The following is a 21,435-nucleotide window of genomic DNA, read 5'->3' as shown; positions in this document are numbered from 1 at the left end:
ACGAGTAACAGGGGCTGGGAAGGTGGCTCAGTGGTAGAGCGCTTGCCTCGCATGCATGAGGCCCTGGGTTCGATTCCTCAGCACCACATAAGCAGAAAAAGCTGGAAGTGGTGCTGTGGCTCAAGTGGTAGAGTGCTCACCTTGAGCTGAAGAGCTGAGGGACAGCGCCCAGGCCCAGAGTTCAGGCCCCATGACCAACAAAACACAAAAAACAAAAACAGTTACATATGAGGAGCTGCGGCCTGGGTTGCGTCAGGTTGGACACTGGCCAATCCCAGGGCTCACGCAGGTGGTCAGGACTTGGACACGGGGGACTGTTCTCCAATAATAGATTTTCTTCTGGCAGCTTCTGTCCTTGAGGGAACCCAGAGGCTCTCATGGTCTTCCAGTATGATGTCCAACCGAGCAGAAACTCTCTTATCTAATAAATAGTTCAACAACAACACAATGTGGAGTTCTCTTCCGGGCTAATTAGCTTGCTGGGGTCACACATCCAGTCCTGAGGCCAGAGAGAGGCAGTGCTCTGATTGGCCACAGGATGGGCCCTGGGTTGATCATAGAGCCAATCCCCTGCATCCGTGAGCTCAGGCCCTGAGAAGGGGCTCAAAAAGTATCAGCGGATAAGACCGCAAGATGTCTGACTCCCGGTCTCGCTAACAATGCCAGACTGGACATTTGGAGACGTGTGCAGAGGTTAGATCGCCTGTACCCATTCCTTTAACAATGGAAGGCAATTGCAAGCAAGCAAGCAGACAAACGCACTGGCTGCTGCTAAGGAAAGGAAGAATGGGCACAGTGTGTTAGCTTAGCCTCGTGGTAGCGTAGCTCGCCTAACCCAGAATTCCCTTGACGTCCCCCATTTCCTGCCTGTGCCAGCGAGTGAATACTTGTCAGTGTCCCCATCTACCAGCCGTCTGAAGCACCTTTTGTGCCCAGACAGCAAACCCCAGCTTAGATGTGCTTATTAGTTAAGCTGAATCAAGTTTCAAGGCCCCAAAATAACTCCTGGGCCTCTTAAAGAAAGACTGCAGAAATAATAATAATAATAATAATAATAATAATAACAGCATCAGCAAACATCCCCACTCTTCATGGTGCAGCCGAGCCTTGGTCTCACCTCTGCTGTCTTGGCCCTTCTACCCCCCAGGTAAAGCCAATAGGAATGTCCAGTGGGACGAGGACTCTGTGGAGTACATGCCGGCCAACCCAGTCAGAATCGCCTTCGTCCTGGTCATCCATGGCCGGGCCTCCCGGCAGCTGCAGCGCATGTTCAAGGCCATCTACCACCGGGACCACTTCTACTATATCCACGTGGACAAGGTGAGGGCTGGGCTTCATCCACGATCTGCGCTCTCTCTCTCTCTCTCTCTCTCTCTCTCTCTGTTCCCTCCTGCTGCCTCACAAGTCCAGGCTAAGGCTCAGAGGCTGCCCAAGAGCACGTGTTCCTGAGGTGCTGTGCAAGCATGTATGAGTGTGTACGTGTGTCTGTGTGTGTGTGTGTATGTGTGTGCACACATACTCAAATGCTGGCTTCAGAATTTCCAGCTGTGACTTTCCACTCTCTCCATAAACAGTGTTTTCCTCTTTTTTTCTTTCTTATTCTCATTTGACACATAGCAATTAGACATCTTTCTGGGGTATAATATGCGATTTCAATATCTATATACACGGTGAGCCAATCAGCCTGGGATGATTAGCATATCCATTTCCCTCTGGTGAGATCATCTAGAATCCTCTTTTGTGCCTTTTATTTGGCAGGGGGGTGGGGGTGGGAAACTCACCGCACTGCTGCTACTTTGGTCGCCATGTGGACAGTGCAATCCAAGCAACACTTTTATTTTTTCCATCTCTCTTCCTCCCCTTACAGTGCTCCCTACCTGCCCCCCCACAAGCTTTGTTACACCAGCTCTTCCCAGGTCCCCTCTCCCCATTTCCCTATAAAAGTCAACAAGTTTGGGCTCCTGGAGCCACTGCTACTTAATACTATCCTTGTGGTGTAGCAGCAACTACGAGCAGTGTCAACAAAAGGGTGTGGCTGACTGCCAATAAAACTTTATTAACAGAAGCCCACAACCAACACGATTGTGTCTTTGACCAAGAAGGCAAAGGTAGGGAAGGGTGCTGAGCATGGTAGCACACACCTGTAACCCTAGCACTCAGGAGGCAGAGGCAGGAGGAGGATCAAAAGTTTGAGGCCAGCAATAGCTAGGATATGGAAACAACCTAGATGCCCCACCACAGATGAATGGATCCAAAAATTGTGGTATCTATACACAATGGAATATTATGCAGCCATTAGAAATGACAAAATAATGGCATTTGCAGGGAAATGGATGGAGCTAGAAGGAATCATGTTGAGCGAGGTAAGCCAAGAACGAAGAGACAAACAGTACATGGTCTCCCTGATAAGTGGATGATAAATCCAAAATGTTAGGTGATATGACAAAACTAACAGGACTTAAGAAACAAAGAACTCCCACTCATCTGGTTGAACCACTACCAAATATCCCCATGCTGCTGATCACATATATGGTATATAACATGTGAGCACCGTTATATGTTACAGACTGTGATAGACAATTTGCTCCAGGAAAGTTAGAATGAACTTGTGACTTTAAATGAGCATCATTATTCCACAATACTGTGAATTTCCGGAAATTAAGTAATCACTTATTCATAATCAAAAAAAAAAAAAAAAGAACCTTGGGGAAGGGAGGGAGGGAGGGGATGGTAGGGGGAAAACAATGGAGGGGGTAACAATGCTCAAGAGGAAGTGTACTCATTACCTCACTCATGTAACTGTAACCCTCTGTATAGTATCTTTACAATAAAAAAATTAAAAAAAAAAAGTTTGAGGCCAGTCTAGCCTTCAATAGCAAAGCCCTGTCTCCTAAAAACCAAGAGTTAGAAGTAGACTAGCTCACCCCAGGCTCTGGATTCTATCAGCAGCACTGCAGAGAAAGGAAAGAGTATCCAAGATTTTCATGTAGCCCATCTGTCCACAGCAGGCATCGGAGGGGGTGAGGGCAGGGTGGCGGGCAGTTAAATTCCACATGCAGAAACTCTGCCTCGCAGATTCTTAGCAAGTGCACCCAGCCTTTTTAGCTTTAAAAAAAATAATAATTAGAACTTAGGGCCTGGCACTGTCCCTCAGCCTCTTCGTGCTCATGGCTAATGCTGTACCACTTGAGCCATGGCGCCACTTCTGGCTTTTTCTGAGTCGTTTATTAGAGATAAGAGTCTCAAGGACTTTCCTGCCCTGGGCTGGCTTCGAAGCATGATCCTCAGATCTCAGCCACCTGAGTAGCTAGGATGACAGGCGTGAGCCACCATTTCTAATGTGTGCAGCGTGCATCTGAGAAATTGCTTTAATGAACCCAATGAAGTGGGTGTAGACCAGTATGGTACAGAGTTCCTGGCTTTACCGGCCTGAGCCTAGAGAGCTGTAGCTCGGGGTGGGGCTGAGGAGATCTGTGAATGGTGAGGGCTCCCCGCTACCCGGGGCCAGCCAGTGACATGGGGCAAGCATGTGGTGCTCACCCAGTTCCCCCAGCAGGGAAGGGGCCGGGGGGAAGGCGTGGTGCCTGAGGTTTTTCTGGGCCGCTGAATGTCACCCTTTCTCTCCCATGAAAAGCGCTCTAATTACCTGCACCGGCAAGTGCTCCAGTTCGCCACACAGTACAACAACGTGCGTGTCACCCCCTGGAGGATGGCTACCATCTGGGGCGGAGCCAGCCTCCTGTCCACCTACCTGCAGAGCATGCGCGACCTCCTGCAGATGCCCGACTGGCCCTGGGACTTCTTCATCAACCTCAGCGCGGCCGACTACCCCATCAGGTGAGGCCTGGGTGGGGGGGGGCCGGTCAGCCAGGGCGGTGGGCCTGCCGCCCTTGCTCTTCCCTCCTGGGGACACAAGTGAGGTCTGGGGAGGCGTGGGCCTTGGTGAGGTGCTGCAGGGAGCCTCGCTGCTGTCTTTGTAGTCCTGATGCTGACCCCCGCCCCCTTTCCTTCACTCACTCGGCATTTACGGTGAGGACAGTCTCCCGACTCAGTTCAAGCAGGGAAAACAACAGGAAACAAAACCAACAAATGGTACGCAGAGGGCACACGCAGGGAGAGGCCAGGTGGGGAACGGCTGGAGGCTGATGTGGGCTGGTGCCCTGTGTGTGCAAAAGAAAGAAAAAGGCAGCATTGCTTGAGGGGGGGAGGGGTAGAGTGTCCAGAGGTGAAAGGTCAGAGAAAACCGGGGCCAATGCAGGAAATGTGCTGTCATTCTGAGCAAACTGGAAGCCACGAGCCCCCTGGGAAGAGAGGAAGGGCTGGCCTCGAACTCGAAGCGGGCAGAATGGAAGAAGAGGCTGTGTGCCTCAGCCCAGGCAGGGTGTCAGGAGGCCAGGTGCGGCCTGTGGGTTCATGGCTGAAACTGTGGCACCTTCTGCCCACTTGTGCCAGCCACATCTCCAGACCTGTCCCCTCCACGAGGGAGGACCAGATCACATGCACTGTGATGGGTCCTGGGGCTTGAACTCAGGGCCTGGGCACTGTCCCTGAGCAGTGTGTCCAGCTTTTTTAAAGTAGTTTATTGGTGGTAAGAGTCTCATGGACTTTTCTGCCTGGGCTGGCTTCGAACCACAGTCCTCAGATCTCAGCCTCCTGGGTAGTAAGGATGCCCGGCGTGAGCCACCATTTCTAATGTGTGCAGCGCGTAGCTGAGAAATTTCTTTAATGGACTGGATGAAGTGGGTGCAGCCCTCCCCTCTCCCAAGAAGGACTGGGTTCAGAAATGCCCGGCTTGCTGTGCAGGACCGACGTGGCATGCCCTCCCTTCAGCTTCCACAGCAAACCCAGTCACAGGTGGAGACACTGAGGCCCGGCAGTGCAGAGAACCAGTTCTGTCTGGTTGCTGGGCTGGGGCTTTCTCTGTCTCAAGTGAACCTCTTAGCTACAGTCAGCAGGCTCAGGCTAGAGCTAGCCTGGGATGCCTGGTAAACACGGATGGCAATGGTGGAGGCTCTTGAACTTGCGGCTGGGTGGGAGATACTTGTCCCAGGGCAGATGTTGTCCCTGAGTCTGAGCAGCTGCTGCTTCAGGTTCCCGCTCTCCTGGCCCCCAGACCTCCTTTGAGCCCACAGAGGTCAGGTCAGCCTCAAGGGGGTCAAATAGTGTCACTGGGACAGAGACTGTTGGAGGCCAGGCGAACGTACCTGCTGCTGCCCCCTAGAGGTGCTGTGCTGCACTGACTGCAAGTTGAGGTGTAACTGGGCAGGTGTCCTTTTCCCTGGGAAGAGCTTCCCCTCTCCCCAGCTCTGCTCAGCCTCCCAGAGGATGATTCTGGGGGCCAGGGAAAGGGGGGGGGCGTTCACATCTGAATTACTCTCTCCTGCTAACCGACAGCGAGCCCACCGGCACACACATACTGTGCCCGGTCATCGAGGCTTAATAACAAAACAGGCACTTGGAGCACGCTCAGTGGATGTCCAGTGTTCTCCCCTCGGTCACATCCCACGTCCCATCCCGTGGCCCTCCAAGGGTTCCGGACTTCCTGGCCTATTCTGAGGTCCAAGGGAAGATGAACAGCATTTCTGCAGCTCTGTTAGCATCTGGGCTGCATCTCTGTTGGTCTGGCTGGTTCTTCCTCTCCCTGCTCTCTTCATGATGCTGCCCAGGCTGCTCGTGCACGCGCACGCACCCCCTCTCCCACTCAGCCGGCCTCCCCCGCCAGAGGTGCTTCGTGCAGTAGGCACCAACAGCTCCGCTCGCTACTGCTGCCACGAAGTCGCCACACACAGAAACATATGAATTTTTCAGATGAATGGTTCCATCCCGGGCAACTCTGATAGGTTTTCAGTCCCCATCTGCTGCTCCATCTGTAGCTTCCAAAATCCACCACCTCTCCATCCCAGGAAATTGAACCAACGTAGGAGCCTTCTCGAAGGGGCGGCAGGAGCCCCCAAGGTAGCATCGTCAACAGTGATCTCAAAACTTGGGCGTCTCCGCGATGCCCACGGCACCTCCCCGGGCTCCTCACCCTGACTGAGGTCAGACTGGCTTCCTGGGCACTAGCCTCGTTTACGCCCCAGGCATAGACGGCTTGGATTAGGCTCTGCCTATACCTCTGTGGCCATGTGAACTGGCATACGTTTTCTTCCATTTTGTACATCTCCATTTTTTTTCCCCCTCCATAAAACGAGCTGCTGGGAGAGGAACACAACACCTAGAGGTAGAACACGGTACCCAATACACAGCCAGGGCTGGGTGGGAAGGAAGACACCAAGAGTATTTGATGTTGGTGCTAGCTCTGGTAGCTGGTCGGACCAGTCCTTCTCTAGCCCTGTGTCTGAACAAAAAGAGGGAGATTGAGAGCAGAGCGCCCACGGCTCCGCCCCAGGCTCTCATTCTGCGTGTGGGGTCTGCCCAGGAGCGTGCACACAGAGCAGTGAGCATGCGTGAGAACCCAGGCCCTGATTCTTCCGCCTCTTGGGGATCCATATTCACAAAGGATGGCCCAGTCAGGGGGCCGTGTAGACACAGAAGTTGTCTTCTCTGCCTTGGGGGTGCCAGCAGGACCAGGTGGGAGCACAGAGCTTGGAGAGGTCTTTTGCCATCCGAGCCCTCCGGTTTGGAGCTGCTCAGGGGAGGAGAGCGCTCAGGCCAGCTGGGACACGGAGGCTGGAAAAGGCCCGTGGATGCGTGAATGGAGATGGTGTGCCTCCATCGCTCAGCACGTGTTCCCGGAGCAGCAGCTCCAGGTCGGCCACGCGCTCTCCAGCCACCGGGAAAATCAAATCCGGTTCCGAGCCTCATTGCGGTGGTTAAGGTCCGACCGGGTGAGGCCCAAACCCAGCTCCTTCGTTCACAAGTTGTGTGAACCTGAACTTGAGCGAACTACCTCTTACCCTTGTGCCTCAGGTTCCACATCTGTAAAAATGGAGGTAGTAGCAACGCCTTGTACTTGAAGTTTCACGTGAGTTGTGTGCCAGGGGTTGGCGAACACTCGCCAAGGACTGTCTGTGTGATGATCGTGGTGATTAATAGGAAGAAGGGAAGGCAGGAAGATCACAAGTGTGAGGCCAGCCTGAGGCTGCATACAGGACACTAGCTCAAAAAGGAGGGCACAGGGAGACACTGAATGCCACAGTAACGAACATGTCATTCACTCACAAAGATGAGGAGTCTTTGAATCCCCCAGCCTTGGGGTGGGGGTGGGAAGGACTGTGAGTTCCCACCGGGATGTAGCCAGGGCCCGGTGATGTACCCCACAGCATCTCATGGCTGAGTTCCCAGAAGCCCTGCCGGGGGTGGGGGTGGGGGTCTCGGGAAGGCAATCCAGGGAGGCCAGGTGGCCCTCGGCAGGTCTCAGGAGCTGGAAGGAGGCTGCGTGATCGGAAGGCACAGAGCACGGAGCCTACAGGGAGCAGAGCGGGTGGGCGGGCCCAGCACCACCTCACTGTCCATCACCTGAGGGGGCGTGGCTTGGCCAGTGAGCAGGAGGCCTTAAGGGGAGCCATTCATGGAGCTATTGCAGGCCGGGCGGCCAGTTAGGAGGCAGGAGGCTGTGCTCTCTGTGCTCACAGAACCGTGGTCCTCCAAACCTCCTGGCAGCACATATACCCTGGCAGCAGTAATGAGCTCCCAGAATCCAAGCAGCCACTTAGTCCCTCAGTCACACGGAGCCAGGCAGCACCTTCTGTTTGGGGAGCAGGAACCTCACACCTGGACAGACAGCCCCATTCAGAGATCCATAGAGCGTTTCAGCCGGAGACAGAGCAGGGAATACAGCCACCCACTGGCCCGGAGCAAGAGTCACAGGAGAAGTGCACTAGTTGTAAGACAGCCTAAGGATTAGAAAGAGAGCGAGGCAAAAGAGTGTGCCAGAACACATTTGAGAGACCCTCTTTGTTTCCTGCCCTTGATTTTTTTTTTTTTTTAAATCACGGTCAGGCTCCTGTGGCATACACTGCACTGTCATCGCCGCCATTTTTAAGTGTGCGGCTCTAGTGGTATCAAGTCTCTTCACGCTGGTGCACAGGCATCTCATCCTCTGAGCTCCAGAAGACTTTTGACCTTGCAACATTGAGGTTACTTGTTGAACAGTCACTGTTCCCTCCCACCTCCCCCTCCATTCCTGGTAACCACCATCTTTCCGTCTCTATGAATTGGATTCCTTTACATGTTCTATGTAACTAGAGTCACCTGGTACTTGTATTTGTGACTAGCTTGTGGCGTTCAGCAGTGCATCCTCAGGGGTCACCCAGGGGGTAGCATGTGTTCGAAGTTCATTCCTTCTTAAAGCCGATGGACCACATTTTGTGTATTCACCCATCATGGACTCGTGGATAGCTTCCACCTCTCAGGTGTTACGCCTAACACTGTCATGAGCAAGGCTGTGCAGAGATCCCTTCAAGACCCTGCTTTGAGTCCCTGAGATAAATGCCCAGGAAGTGGAATTGTTATATGCTAATTCTATTTCAGTTTTTGTTTGGAAGAACCCTCGTTCTGTTTCTCCAGATTGGTTGTACCATTTTACAGTCCCGCTCCCCAGCAGTTGATGAGATTTCAGATCCCTCCACATCCTCACCCACACTTGTGTTCATTTGTTATCCCCATCCTCATGGCTGTGTGATGTGTCTGGCTCTGTCTAAAGATGTAAACTCCCAAAACAAAGGGCCCAAGAACCCTGGGAAAGTTTAGACAACTGGTATACCTGCTGGTCGACACTCTGGCTGTCGGAACTGTGTCCCTGCAGAGTCTCTCTGGATAGGACCTTCCTGCTCGACAGAAGCCCACACACACTCTGTCAGCCTCCACCCAGGCCCTACACATCCCACCCATACCCTGACTGACATCTCTTCCTGTGCATCCCTCTCAATCCTCCATCCCACCCAGTGAGACCCTCATCCGGGTTCTGAGTGATTTTCAGAAACTCAGGGCTCTACCCTGTGCTCAGAGAATATAAATTCGTGTGTGTGTGTGTGTGAGAGAGAGAGAGAATATAGGGTGAAAGGCTGAAAACTACAGGTGCAGCGAGGGGGCAGACACGGGGTAGGAATCTCACGCGGTGACAGAAACAAATAACTAACAAAGTAAATAAAGCAAATGCAGCACAGGAAGACCATTCGCCTCGGAGCTTCATGGGAAGTTGGCATTTTGGGGTCGGGTGAGCATCTCTGCTCTCTCAGCAGCCAACCACTTTTGTCCCTGGATGTGCAGAGATTCATGCCCTCTTTTCCTAAGACCCCAGGGCCCCTGGGATGAAAGCATCTGCCAGAAACTCCACCCAGATAATGTGCAGTATGGAAGGGTCACCTGCCCCGGCCATGGCCCCACAAGGGGACTGGAAAAAGCACGCCCGTAATTATGCTGTTAACAGTGTTGTTTGCATCTAGTACCAAAATCAACATATCCCCAGCCCTGTTCTTTTTCAAGCTGACAGAGCACAGGCTGGCTTTTGCAGAAATGCACTCTGCTTTCCTCTCGCCAGCTGCTCTGGTCTTCAGAGCTCTGTTTCAGGCAGCATGGCTCTGGGGCTTTCTTGAAGCCAAGATCAACCCCACACATCCACTGGGCAAGCAGAGAGAGGCCGAGTTCTCCCCGTTCCCCCAAAAGTCTGTGAGGAGAATCCAGGCTCCTCAGGAACGCAGGAGTGGTTAAAAACTCCGAATGAATGTTCCATCCGAACACATTCCTACCCTATTGTGGAAGGCTTTCTGCTGGAACACCACAAAGATTCAGTGCCCAGGAGGGAAAAAGAGTTTGATGGTTCTGTCTTGAGTCTTCTGTTTTGGCCAACAGAGTAATTTGTTTATCTATGTATCCGTTTATGAAAAAAATGATTCTATTAGAATCTATATAGAGGGGCTAGGGAAGGTGGCTCAGTAGTAGAGCGCTTGCCTTGCATGCATGAGGCTCTGGGTTTGCTTCCTCAGCACCACATAAGCAGAAATAGCTGGAAGTGGCGCTGTGGCTCAAGTGGTAGAGCGCTAGCCTTGAGCTGAAGAGCTGAGGGACAGCGCCCAGGCCCAGAGTTCAGGGCCCACAGCCCCCCCCCCCAAAAAAGAATCTATTTAGAATTTTGAGATTCTATTAGAAACCAGCATGTTCTTTCTCTAATATGTATGTATGTATATATTTATTAATATATAACTCTTCTTCCTTATATGCTACTTGGGTTTAATTCAGGGTCTGTGCAACTTAGCCAGGTTCCCAGTCCTTTTGCTGTTTTTGCAGATAGGGTCTAGAACTTTTGCCTGGGCTAGCTTCAGACAATAACCTCTCTACCTCTACTTCCCAAGTAGCTAAGATTATAGACATGAACTGCCACACTTGACTTGGTTTTGCTTTTGATTTTCTTTTTGTTTGTTTGTTTTGTCAGTCATAGGGCTTGAACTCTGGGCCTGGGCGCTGTCCCTCAGCTCTTCAGCTCAAGGCGAGTGCTCTACCACTAGAGCCACAGCGCCACTTCCGGTTTTCTGGTGGTTAACGGGAGACAAGAGTCCAGGCTGACTTTGAACCAAGATCCTCCCATCTCAGCTTCCTGAGTAGCTAGAATGACACGTGTGAGCCACCGGCGCCTGGCCAGAATCAGCTTTTAAGGCCAAGCATGTTTGATTGCTGAGTCCGTCTTCGTTTAGAAGTTTGCCACCCTGAGGAAGTTTCTAAGGGGTCACTTTAAACCTTGCCCTGAACAGCCCTGTTCATCTAGATGACCTGAGGGGGGCGGGCACAGTGTCCCCAGACTGACAGGCCTCAGGGCCCCTTGAATGGGCCTCATAAGAGCAGAGGCTGTAGCATGGGTGAGGAAAAGGTTCCTGTGTCATGAGCTGACACAGCCCTCGCCCCCAGCCCCCCAGCCCTGAGCATGTGCACGGTCCTGAGGGCTTCCTGTGGTCTCTGCCCCTGGGCCCCATGGTCCACCAGGAGGGCAAGCAGGCCCACCCTCTGGGAGCCATAGCCCAGACTTGAGCTGGCCAGGCAGAGACCGGCCAGTGCCACCCACAGGCCGCTGGTGGGACACGCAGGCAAGTTGTCCGCAAAGCACCAGCATCTTCAGATTTCTGAAGCCGAAGTTTGCTTTCAAATATACCTGACGTGGCGGGGCACTGGCATCTCCCATCCGTAACCCCATGTGCTGGAGAACCCGAGAACAGGGGGGTTGTGATTCAAGATCAGCTGGGATGGAAAAGCTTGTGAGACCCCATCTCAACCCCATAGCTGGGCACGGTGGGGGGGGGGAGGCCTGTCATCCCACACTCCAGAGGAGTGATTCAGTGGATCCTGGTGTCCCCTGCCATAGCTGAGGTTCTAAGCATGGACCACCAGGCCCCGCCTTCAATTTGTATTTTTAAACTGCTTAAGAAAATCACTTTTACTGTATTGAAATTTCACATCAGACCCCAAATGACTAGAAAGGAAGACCCCCGTCAAAACTAGGGGGTGGGGGAGGCTCCCCTGGACAGGATCTGAAAACCACTGATCTAGAAGATGCGTCTGGCATCCTTCTGTCCCTAGACACTGCCAGATCCCTGCCTCGAGGCCCAGGGCTTCCTCCATGTACACAGTCTGGGCTTGTTAAATGTCTCCTCCGCTTCTGTGATCAACAAGCGGCAGCCTTGGAAAAGTGTTGGTGGAGAAGGTTCTGGCACAGTCGCTCCAGTCCCCTGGGATCTGTGTCTGGAGCCAGGCGTCTGTGTGTGCCAGAGGTCGGCGGAGGTGGTGCTGGTGTTGGTTCTCCAGTGGGGGGGTGTCTGCAGGGGGGGTGTCAGCACTGTGGGTTCTGACCTCGTCCAGTACGTCAGGAGCGGGGACTGGGCAGGCTGCCCACACAGGGTGAGGTCATCCGCCCCAGTGCCTTACTCCACACCCGCCCCAGCCAGTCCCGCAGCACCGGCTGACCCCCTAGCCTCCACTGAACCCCGCTGCCCACCCTGCAGGTATTTGAGGTCCTCCCTTGCCCGACATCCGGAGCCCCACTTCCACTCTGCAAGCTCAGATCTTCACACCCTAGCTTTCCTCCCACAATCGCTTTCAAGATCCAGTCTTTTAATGGCCTCCAAAATGGACCCCCTCTATCTACCCCCCCAACAAAGACCACGTCAAATAACAGGCTGTGATCCATTGTCACCTCGTGGCATGTGATTACAATCAGATTTCAGAGAATTAAAATAAGATCCAGGTACGTCTGTGCACGCAGTAGGTTGATATTTGGCGGGGGAGGAGAGGTGAGGACAAGGTCTCACTCTGCAGTTCAAGATGGCCTCAGATTCACTCTATAACCCAGCCTGGCCTTCAACTCCTGTCGCTCCCGCCTCAGCCTCCCAAGTGCCAAGATTACAGGCACGCACCACCATGCTGGTTGCAACATTTGGTTCTTCATTTGTGATTTCCAGGGTGTTTCTCTAACCAACTGGGCCTGGGTGTGCAGACCCTAGTCAGTGGCCTCTCTGTTCTGGTGGACTGTCCCGAGGAGGGGCTGATGCAGTCAGAGCCTCCATTGATGGACCATCAGATCATCTCACCTGGTAGAACGGCCCCGAGTCACTTGTCCTAGCATCTGACCCCATATTGCCACAGCCTCATGCCTTCCATCTCTCCCACTGCCATCCTGTCCACTGCCATTGCCCACAGGAGCCACGGAAGGAGGTCTGGAGGGAGACTCATGATGTAGAGCAATCCTGGAAGGCTGCCTGGAGGTGTGTTCAGAAGCCGGGCAGTGTCTTAGCTGCTTTGCGGCTCCTGGATGCCCAGTGGTGGCTGTGGTTACGTCTGTGGGGTTGGGAAGAACTATAATGCCGAGCTTCTCACTTTGCAAAGTGCAAAACCAAGTCTGCCTGCAGAAGTCTGGCTGCACTTGAACCAAGGATTCGCCTCATTTCCAGTTCCGGTGTTCTCTCCCCTTCAGGAGCCTTGAACCTGACCTTTCTTCACTCCTGTTCTCAGATCCCTGACATCTCCAGTCCCCCCCCCATCTCCCTCCCCCCGTATTCCCATAGCGGTCAGTAAGAATCCGTCACGCCGTGCACACCTGAGCAGCCGGGGCTGAGCCCGCAGCCTGGCGCCCTGCCCCCCCAGCGCATGCGCACCGCGCCCCCTCCGTGTGCCAGGCCCCAGCGCGTGCAGGAGCCGGAGGGAATGAAGCCCAGTGCCAGCCCTTCCCCTCACGCCAGGAGCCCCGTCAGTCCAGATGGGAAACCCTGCGCTGTCAACAGACAGATGGGCGCCCGCTGGAGCAGCTGCCCCAGGCCTAGGGATGGATTCAGCCCCTCCACAGCCCACCCCGCTACTCAACAGGAGGTCACTTCCTCCATGTGAGCCTCGCTGGCTGTTAGAATGATGGGACAGACAGACGCCCTGGGTGTGCACAGATAAATATGAACGTTTGTGCGTGGAGTGGGGTCTGAGAAGGAGGAGCTCCCCCACCGCTGGGGGAGTTGGTTGGGTCCCCCCATATTCTGTGGGCCCGTGGGCTAATCAGACATAGCAGTGGGCTGTGTCCTGTATTCTGCAAAGAATCCTGGGCGGCTCACGCCTGTCATCCCAGCTGCTCAGGAGGCCAAGATCTGAGGAGCCTAGTTCAAAGCCAGCCCAGGCAAGAAAGTCCGTGAGACTCTGACCTCCAAGTAACTACCAAAAAGCCAGGCTGGAGGCGTAGCCGAAGTGACAAAGGCCAGCCAAGCCAAGCTCAAGGCCCATGAGTTCCAACCTCAGCCTTGTGAACCCGTGTTCCTGTTCATGTCACTGTGAGTAGACTGGCATGGAGCCCCGCAGGTCCTGAGGACTGGGTGGGTTTATAGATGCAGGGTGCCTAGAACCGCGCCTGGCTCACATAGAGGGCCCTCAGGTGTCATGTTTGCCACTGTTGGTATTTGGTGCTTTGTCTGGCTGCTGCAGGTGAGAACTTTATGGGTGTGGGGGAGGGGCCAGCTCCCCCCTCCCCCCTAGCCCCCCACCAGTGGCTTTCTGTGTACTTGGCCTGGTCATGAAGTGTGCTGTGCTCCACCACTTACCTGGGTTGGTGAAGGACCATCTTCTTCAACCCGAAACTCCACATCCTGTGGTCACCCAAGTCCTGCACACGTCACGACAGTTGAGCCTCCGTAGACCTCGATGGCTTCTTTGGTTTGTGTCGAAAAATCACAGTCGCTATAGGAAAAAAATTTAAAAAACGGTACATGTGGTTTATCAAGTTGGAGTATTACTCAGCCCTGAAAAGGAGAGGAATTCTTGCAGGCACTCCTAATGCGAGCGAAGCTTGAGGATGCTTCCCTGAGCGACATAAGCCAGTCACAGAAAAAGAAACGATTCTTACAGCTGCCCTTCTATGGAGCTTCTACAGCAAAACGGGGTGGTGGCTGCCAGGGGCGGGGCGGGGCGGGGGGCTGATATGTGGAGAGTTACTGTTGTGTGTGGGCAGAGCATTGATGGGGAGACGTTCTAGAAGCGGATGGGGCGAATGTCTGTGTTATCTCCCATCTCCCAGCCTTCGTGGTATGTCTGCCCCACAGAGGCCCATCCTCGTACACTGGAGAAAGTTCTGGATCTTAATGGGAGGGGCCCGAGAAGCGCGGCCGGCCGCTGCATTCTGCCCACAGGTGGCCTCGATTGGCCTGTGAGCCTCCTCTCCACAGCCTCCTGGGTGTCTTCCGTGTGCCTCCATGCCGGGAACAATTCCAAGTATTCTCTCCACCACGCAAGGGAGTGAGAACATTTCCTCCGTACAGAACATTCCACGGGTCAATCGGCCCAGAAGCCCTGTGGTGTCCGGTCAGCTTAGCCCCTTCCATCACTTTTCCCATGCACGGAAAGATGAGAGCTAGCACTGGGCCTCGCCCCTGCCGTACAGCTGCTCTTCTGAGGTAGCCAGGGCCCGGGGGTCACCTGAGCCTAATTCAGTCAGTTTTGGGGTGAGGCCGGGCCCGTGGACTGCGGCACACCGGCTGCATACCCCAGGGTGGAAGCCGTCCACTCCCCACTCGCTCGTTCTCTGCCCCGTGTGGAAGCCATGAAGATGCACACATAATCGTGCACCTACTGTGTGCCCTCAAAACACACCCCGTGAAAGCCCGGGGCCTCAGCCCAGGTTGGCGGCGTGTTCTCACGGGGCTGGCTCTGCATCTCTGCCCCTCCCTGCGCAGAATGGGAGGGAAATCCGGCGTCTCGTAGCCTTGCAGCAGATGACGAACACAAGAAAACCCAGCGAGAATCCACTAAGAAGCCAAGGCCGCCATGCACAAGCAACCCTGGTACTTTCCAGGCTGGGTTTTATTGTTCATTTATTTAGACACGTTTAACCCAGAGCTCCGTACGGTTAACCAGTCAGGTTTTATTTCCGCGTTTCTCTATGGTATTACTTTGTTTCAGGAAGGTTTTTGCATGGCTCCAGTTACTAAGGAGAGATAAGAGGACGTGGTCCGAATCAAAACACGGATGTGTAATCGTGTTCAGTGTTCACAGAGGAAAGGAGGAAATGGATGACTTGATCGGGGATGGGGGGGGGGGAAGAGGGGGAGACACTTGGCAAATGGCTTCACTAGAGTGAGGGGTGTGTGTGTGTGTGTGTGTATGTGTGTGTGTGTGTGTGTGTGTGTGTGTGTGTGTGTGTAAGCAGGAGCGAGCAAGGCTGGAATGGGGTGAAATGTCAAACAGATCTGCAGTCATTCATAATCTGGACAGAACTGAATATGGTGTGCGCCGTTATTGACAAGCAGGCTTGCAACAGCCACAAGCGGAAAACTTGGGCCCCGGCCGGATTCCGTCTCTGGGAGACTGGACGTTAGCATTCGGAGCAAGCACTTTGCACACGGGGACGGGAGCGAGGGCCCCCCCCCCCCCGCCAGAGCTCCCAGGAAGAGTGGGAGGCGGGGTCCCCCTCACCCCACCCGTGTAGCCAATCCAGGGCGATCCCTGGGCCAGCACACAGGGCTGGGCTGTGAAAAGGGGCTTTCACCACAAGCTCCCCCACACACACTCTCTCCCGCCCTTTCTCCCCCAAGATGTCATCTTTTGAAACGATTTCATGTGGAATCATCGCTAAGTAAATTCGCTAAATGCCTATTCATCCCCGCCCGATGAGGGCTCGGCCAAGCGGTTAATGTGAAAATGGTCCCCGCTCCTAGCCCTGAAAGACCACGTCCGGGGCTGTCGAGCGGAGTCTCGGCGGTGGCTGACCCTGGGAGGCCCCCAGCCTCGCCAAGGGGGGCCCGGGAGCCCACCGAGGCCGCCCACCCGGGCCCCGGAGGCCTCTGCGTATTATTCCTGCAGCCCGGATCCCATTCAGAGGCCAACTTGTCCTGTATTCACCAGGACAACAATTATGAACTGTCAGCGTGGTAAGGGGCCGCGCGGGGACACGGAGCCCGAGCAGCCCCTCCACGGCTGGGGAAGGGACGGGGCCCGGACCCCTCCCTTAGGCCCATCTCCCCAGGGCACTGAGTTGTGTTTCGGTGGGTGGGCTGAGATGCAGGCCCCACCGTGCCCCTTGACTACTCTGTGCCCCTCTTCTGGAACTAGGAAGTACTCAAAGGAGAGCAAGGACAGGCAAGACTACCGCCGATGTGAGGGCGGGCGACCCAGAGCAGAAAGCGGGGGACAAGAGGACGCGCACCTGCACATATCATGCAGCCACTGTGCGCCTTAAAACACACCCCATGGCGGGCGCTTCACACCTGTCATCCTGGCTACTCAGGAGGCTGAGATCGGAGGATCGCAGTTTGAAGCCAGCCCAGGCAGGAAAGTCTGCGAGACTCTTACCTCCAATGAACCACCTCAAAACCTAGGAGTGGCGCTGTGGCTCAAGTGGTAGAGTGTCAGCCTTGAGGCTCAAGGACAGGGCCCGGGCCCTGAGTTCAAGTCCCAGGACCAAGTATATGCACACACAGACACACTCACACACACACACCTCACCCCATTGCCCACTCATTATCCATAGATGAACATGCACCTACTATGCTCTTTCTGTTGCCTACCTACTGTGTGCCCTGTAAAGCCCACCCCATTATCCACTCAGTATCTATCACAACAGGCCCACTGTGTGCTGGGCATGCTTCCACTGTGGTCATAGCCACAAGGAAAACAAATTCAGAAAAGCCTGCCCACTCAGAGGGGCCACACAACTGAGCCTCCACCAGGACAGCTAGGCTCTGTCTCCAGATCTTTCTGCCTTTGGAGCCCAGGTATTTCTTTCTTCCCGTGGGCCCCCACCCTACTTCTCAGGCCCTGTGTGGCCTTCCCCTGCGGTTCACCCCTTCCTGTCCTGGGGGACACAGAGCCCGCCCAGGGAGGCTCAGTCGCCCCCAGTCCCTTCACCTGCTTGGGTTTATTCAACAAAAAGAAAAGGTGACCCTGTCCCTGGCAGATGGAGGCCCATGGACGCTCTTTTACAATACTGTCACGGCCGTACACGCATGCGCGTTGATCAGCTGTGACTGCGCCACCATCACTGGGATGGATGGAGATAAATTGGGCATAACAACACTGGAGCGACGTCGCTGTGTATGTCCGGTGCCTGGTCCTGGATAGAGACCCCATCAGGAGCCCCCGGGGCTCCCTGCTCAGAATGCCATTGAAGAGTTCCATTCAAGGGCTGGTGGCTTGGACTCCTGCATGTGTTTACTCATTCATTCACTCATTCGTACACATTCATTCATTCACACACTCATTCACTCAGCAAGCCTGAATGTAGCTCTTCCTGGGAGCCAGGGATGAGCGAAACCCACAGGGTCCCACGCTCGTGGCTGCTACTGCATTGTAGTGCAAGGTCAGGGCCCTCGGGTGGTGATAAAATGGTGAAGTAAGGGGGGATGGGGTGACAGAAGGTGGGAGAGGGACAGAAGGGGGAGCTGCAAGGGAAGCCCCCGCTGAGGTGACATCTGGAGGAGACGTGGACGGCCAGAGATGGGAAGGTACAGGACACGTTCCCCAGGCACGGCATGTCCAAAGGCCCTGAGGTCGCTCCGTATTTGGCAGTGGGCTGCACATGGAGTCAGGGCACAGGAATGGAATATATTAAGACACTGGCTTGTCCTCCAGAAATTCCTGATTCAGGGCAGGTCAAGGGAGGGGGACACAAGCACTGTGTCTTTCTTCTTGTCTTTTTAATCAGTCATGGGTCTTGAACCCTGGGCCTGGGCACTGGCCCTCAGCTCTTCAGCTCAAGGCCAGCACTCTACCACTTGAGCCACAGCGCCACTTGCAGTTTTCTGATGGTTCATTGGAGATAAGAGTCTTATGGACTTTCCTGCCAGGGCTGGCTTTGAACCATGATCCTCAGCTCTCAGCCACGAGTAGCTGGGATTACAGGCATGAGTCATCAGCGTGTCTTAACAGAGTGGCGTGGGAGCTGCAGAGAGGACCCTCAGCAGGCCGTGGGGGAGATCAGGCAGGTAGAGGAAGCAAGAGTGCACCGGGGTGCCGCTGACAGGGCAGGGGGGGCCGAGCCGGGGCAGCCCAGCGGGCTCTGCCGCGTCCTGACCTTCCTCTCTGTTCCCACAGGACGAACGACCAGCTGGTGGCGTTTCTCTCCCGGTACCGAGACATGAATTTCCTGAAATCGCACGGCCGAGACAACGCAAGGTAAGAAACACAGAGTCCCCTACCCCTGCGTGCGTCCAACAGAACGGGAAAACCTAATCAATCGCTGGGTGGAGATGGGGGTGGGGAGGGAGGCTTCCTTCTAGGCTAGTCGGATGAGCTCAGAGGCGAACCACCACGATTCATTCCTCTTTCACCGGTGGGAAGACGGAGGCCCGCCCTCTGAGTGATAGCGCTGAATCGTTCAGTCAGTCAACATTCACCAAGGGCCCGTGGTGGGTTGGGCACTGTTCTGTTGGTGAACAACAACCAGTTCAGGCCTCTCATGGAGTTTCTTTTCTAGTGGAAAAGAGTCTTCTGCCAGCACAGACTCATCATGATCCCCCCCACCCCAAGTATCAGCAGAGATCAGAGCCTCACGCTGGACGCCTACTTTCTGCATAGACAGGGAGACTCTGGGATGGGCAGCGGCGATGTCTCAAGCGCCCCCTATAGGCGGTGTCTGGAACCGCGTACCCACCCCGGTAGGCTGGTCAACAGACTACATCCGTCCGGCCCTCTGCTTTAATTTCATTCTGCTTTAATTCAGGCATTGCATTTGAACACTAACAGCGGCATTTTCCCCGGGGCTGATCTGGGTTTCTAGCTCCTCTGGAGAAAGCCAAAGGCTTACAGTGCCATGTCTGAATTTTCTCCTGGCAAATCCTTCACGAGCCTTCCTCTCCAGGCAGAGGCCTGTCTCCTCCCCCCACCTGCCTTCTCCCCCATCCTCGGCGCTCCTGCTTGCCATCTCCCCTGGAAACCTTCTCAGCCATTGCTGGCGGCGGTATTTGTTGACCCAGTTTGCCCCAGGGAGAGACAAAATGCAGGCAATGTGTCCTGGGTCCCAAGCCTTTGCAAAGTTTTGGTTTCCTTTCGTGGGCAAATAAGAGTCATCGCCACTGGGAGAGTCTTCCTTCCAAATGTCCGTCCCTGTGCTAGGCCCCCCACTCTTCCCAGAGACGCCTGCCCCCCATCATTCAGCACAGGGACCACCCTCTCTCACCTCACTCTCGGGAAATGAAAGGCAGCTTCGGAACTCGAACCGTTGTGCACTAACACTGCACAGCTGGTTAAATGCTAGAATGTGAAGCCAGGTCTTTCAGCCTCAAAACCAATGATCAGGAGAGGGCCAGGCATGATTCCATGAAGGGGGAATTGAATGGAGTGACCCCGCTCTAGGTATTGCCCTCCGCTAGGGAGAGAATGAGCACCCATCTTCCCCTCTGGGCAGCCTGGAGTTCGATGGGTGCAGACAAGCTGCATCATGGGAATAGAGCTCACTCAAAGTCGACGAACTCGAGTGAGAACCACGTTCGCCCCAGCAGTGTGGTTCCGGCGGAGGCAGAATGCACACACCTTGGGGTGACAGAGCCCAGTGCTCTGCTAGGACCTGATTCACGTGATGGAGAATTCCCACTTCCTGCATGATGAGCTTTCTGTGTTCCAGTCCTGCTTACATCCCACGCACTGGGTGGCTTGAAAAGTCAAGGGAGTTAGGGCTGGCTGTAGCAATGCACACCTGCAACCCCAGCTTCTTGGGAGGTGGAGGTTGGAGGATTGCATTCTGAGACCCGCTCAGGAAGCAAACAAGCAAGAAAAAGGGGGGGAGGGGAAGGATCATAGCTCGTATGGTGGAATGCCTAGCTTGTAAGTGTGAGGCCCCGAGTTCAAACCCCATACTACTGAAAAGAAGAGGGAAAAGCAAAGCAAGTTGGCCAAAGGGGAAGCTCTCCACAGTCCCTCTGAGCCTCCGCTCCCCTGCTCCTGGGCCTGCCCTTGTAAGAGGAGAGCCCAAAAGATGGAAAATGGGGAGCTGGAGGCAGGCAGGTAGCGGGGAGCCTCCGTGGGTTTTCTCCATAGCTCCTCTGGCCTTCTGTCTGGCCTCCGGCCTTCGGCAGCCAATCTGGACTTCCGGCTCCAGCTGGAGAAGATGGCAGAGGCAACTCATATCGTCGTAGCTGCCAAACTGGGCCTGGCTGTGCTGTAATGAAACGAGGGCGGAGGGCCGCGGTGTTCACGGTCTCTCCTGCTCTCTGCAAAAGCAAAGGCCCCGATAGATGGAGCGAGAGCGGGACCCAGCTGTCATCTTCCCAGGCAGTGTCGGCAAGGCCGAGCCGAAGCAGCTGTCCCGGAGAAGAGGCCAGTATAGTATATTCCAGAAGAGGCCCTGGGACCTCCGGGCATCTCGGGCAGAGGAGGCATTTCCTGCCTGTTCCATCCAGGGCCTCCACTCACTTTGGGGGGGCAGGGAGATCCTGGGGCTCCGGTGTCTAGCACTGGGTCACAGTGCGGTCTAGTCCTAAGAGCAGAGGGGAGTGTGGGTCCAGCCACTGGTGTCAACACGGCAGCTCGGTACCCCACGTCTGTCCCCCCCCCACACCCCCAGCTGTGAGAATTCGGAGGTTGGATTTTTGACTGTCACAGCTCTGTTTCCTCCTATTTTGAGGAGGAATGAGTGTCCTGGCATTGTGAACTCAGGCTTTCTCCTCCACCACCAGCTTCTTCTCACTTTGCTTTTTAGATAGGGTCTCGTGCTTTTGCACGGGTTGGCCTCAAACCAGGATCCTCCTTATCTCTCCCTCCCGAGGAGCTGAGATTATAGACACCACCAGGGGTCGCCTGTGTTGTTATCTTTAGAAGACCCAGACAGGGACATGGGATCAGAGGACTGAGTATTGTAACATTTTTGAGATCGCTCCACTGACCCCAGTTTTGAGGCCAGCTGGGCAACGTTAGTGAGAGCCTGTCTCAGAAACAACTAAAACAAAAGGGCTGGGGGGTCACGGACCAAGGGGTCGAGTGCTCGCCTAGTATGGACAAGGCCCTGAGTTCAATTCCCAAGACCAGCACAAATAAAAAGTACATAAA

At 54.6% G+C, this 21,435-nt stretch overlaps 1 protein-coding gene across 1 annotated transcript in view; it reads left to right on the top strand.

Moving 5' to 3' along the window:
• Positions 1–21,435, top strand: part of LOC138814503 (xylosyltransferase 1) — a 156,013-nt gene that overhangs the window by 110,348 nt on the left and 24,230 nt on the right. The window contains exons 4-6 of the mRNA XM_070003402.1: positions 1,148–1,320; positions 3,635–3,837; positions 18,487–18,567. Of these exons, the coding sequence (XP_069859503.1) occupies positions 1,148–1,320; positions 3,635–3,837; positions 18,487–18,567 (457 nt within the window). The remainder of the gene's footprint in view (positions 1–1,147; positions 1,321–3,634; positions 3,838–18,486; positions 18,568–21,435) is intronic.

Source organism: Dipodomys merriami, unplaced genomic scaffold, assembly GCF_024711535.1.
Source record: "Dipodomys merriami isolate MVZ:Mamm:240054 unplaced genomic scaffold, mDipMer1.0.p SCAF_60, whole genome shotgun sequence".
Taxonomy (NCBI): Eukaryota; Metazoa; Chordata; class Mammalia; order Rodentia; family Heteromyidae; genus Dipodomys; species Dipodomys merriami.
This window is presented reverse-complemented; position numbering and strand designations above follow the sequence as displayed.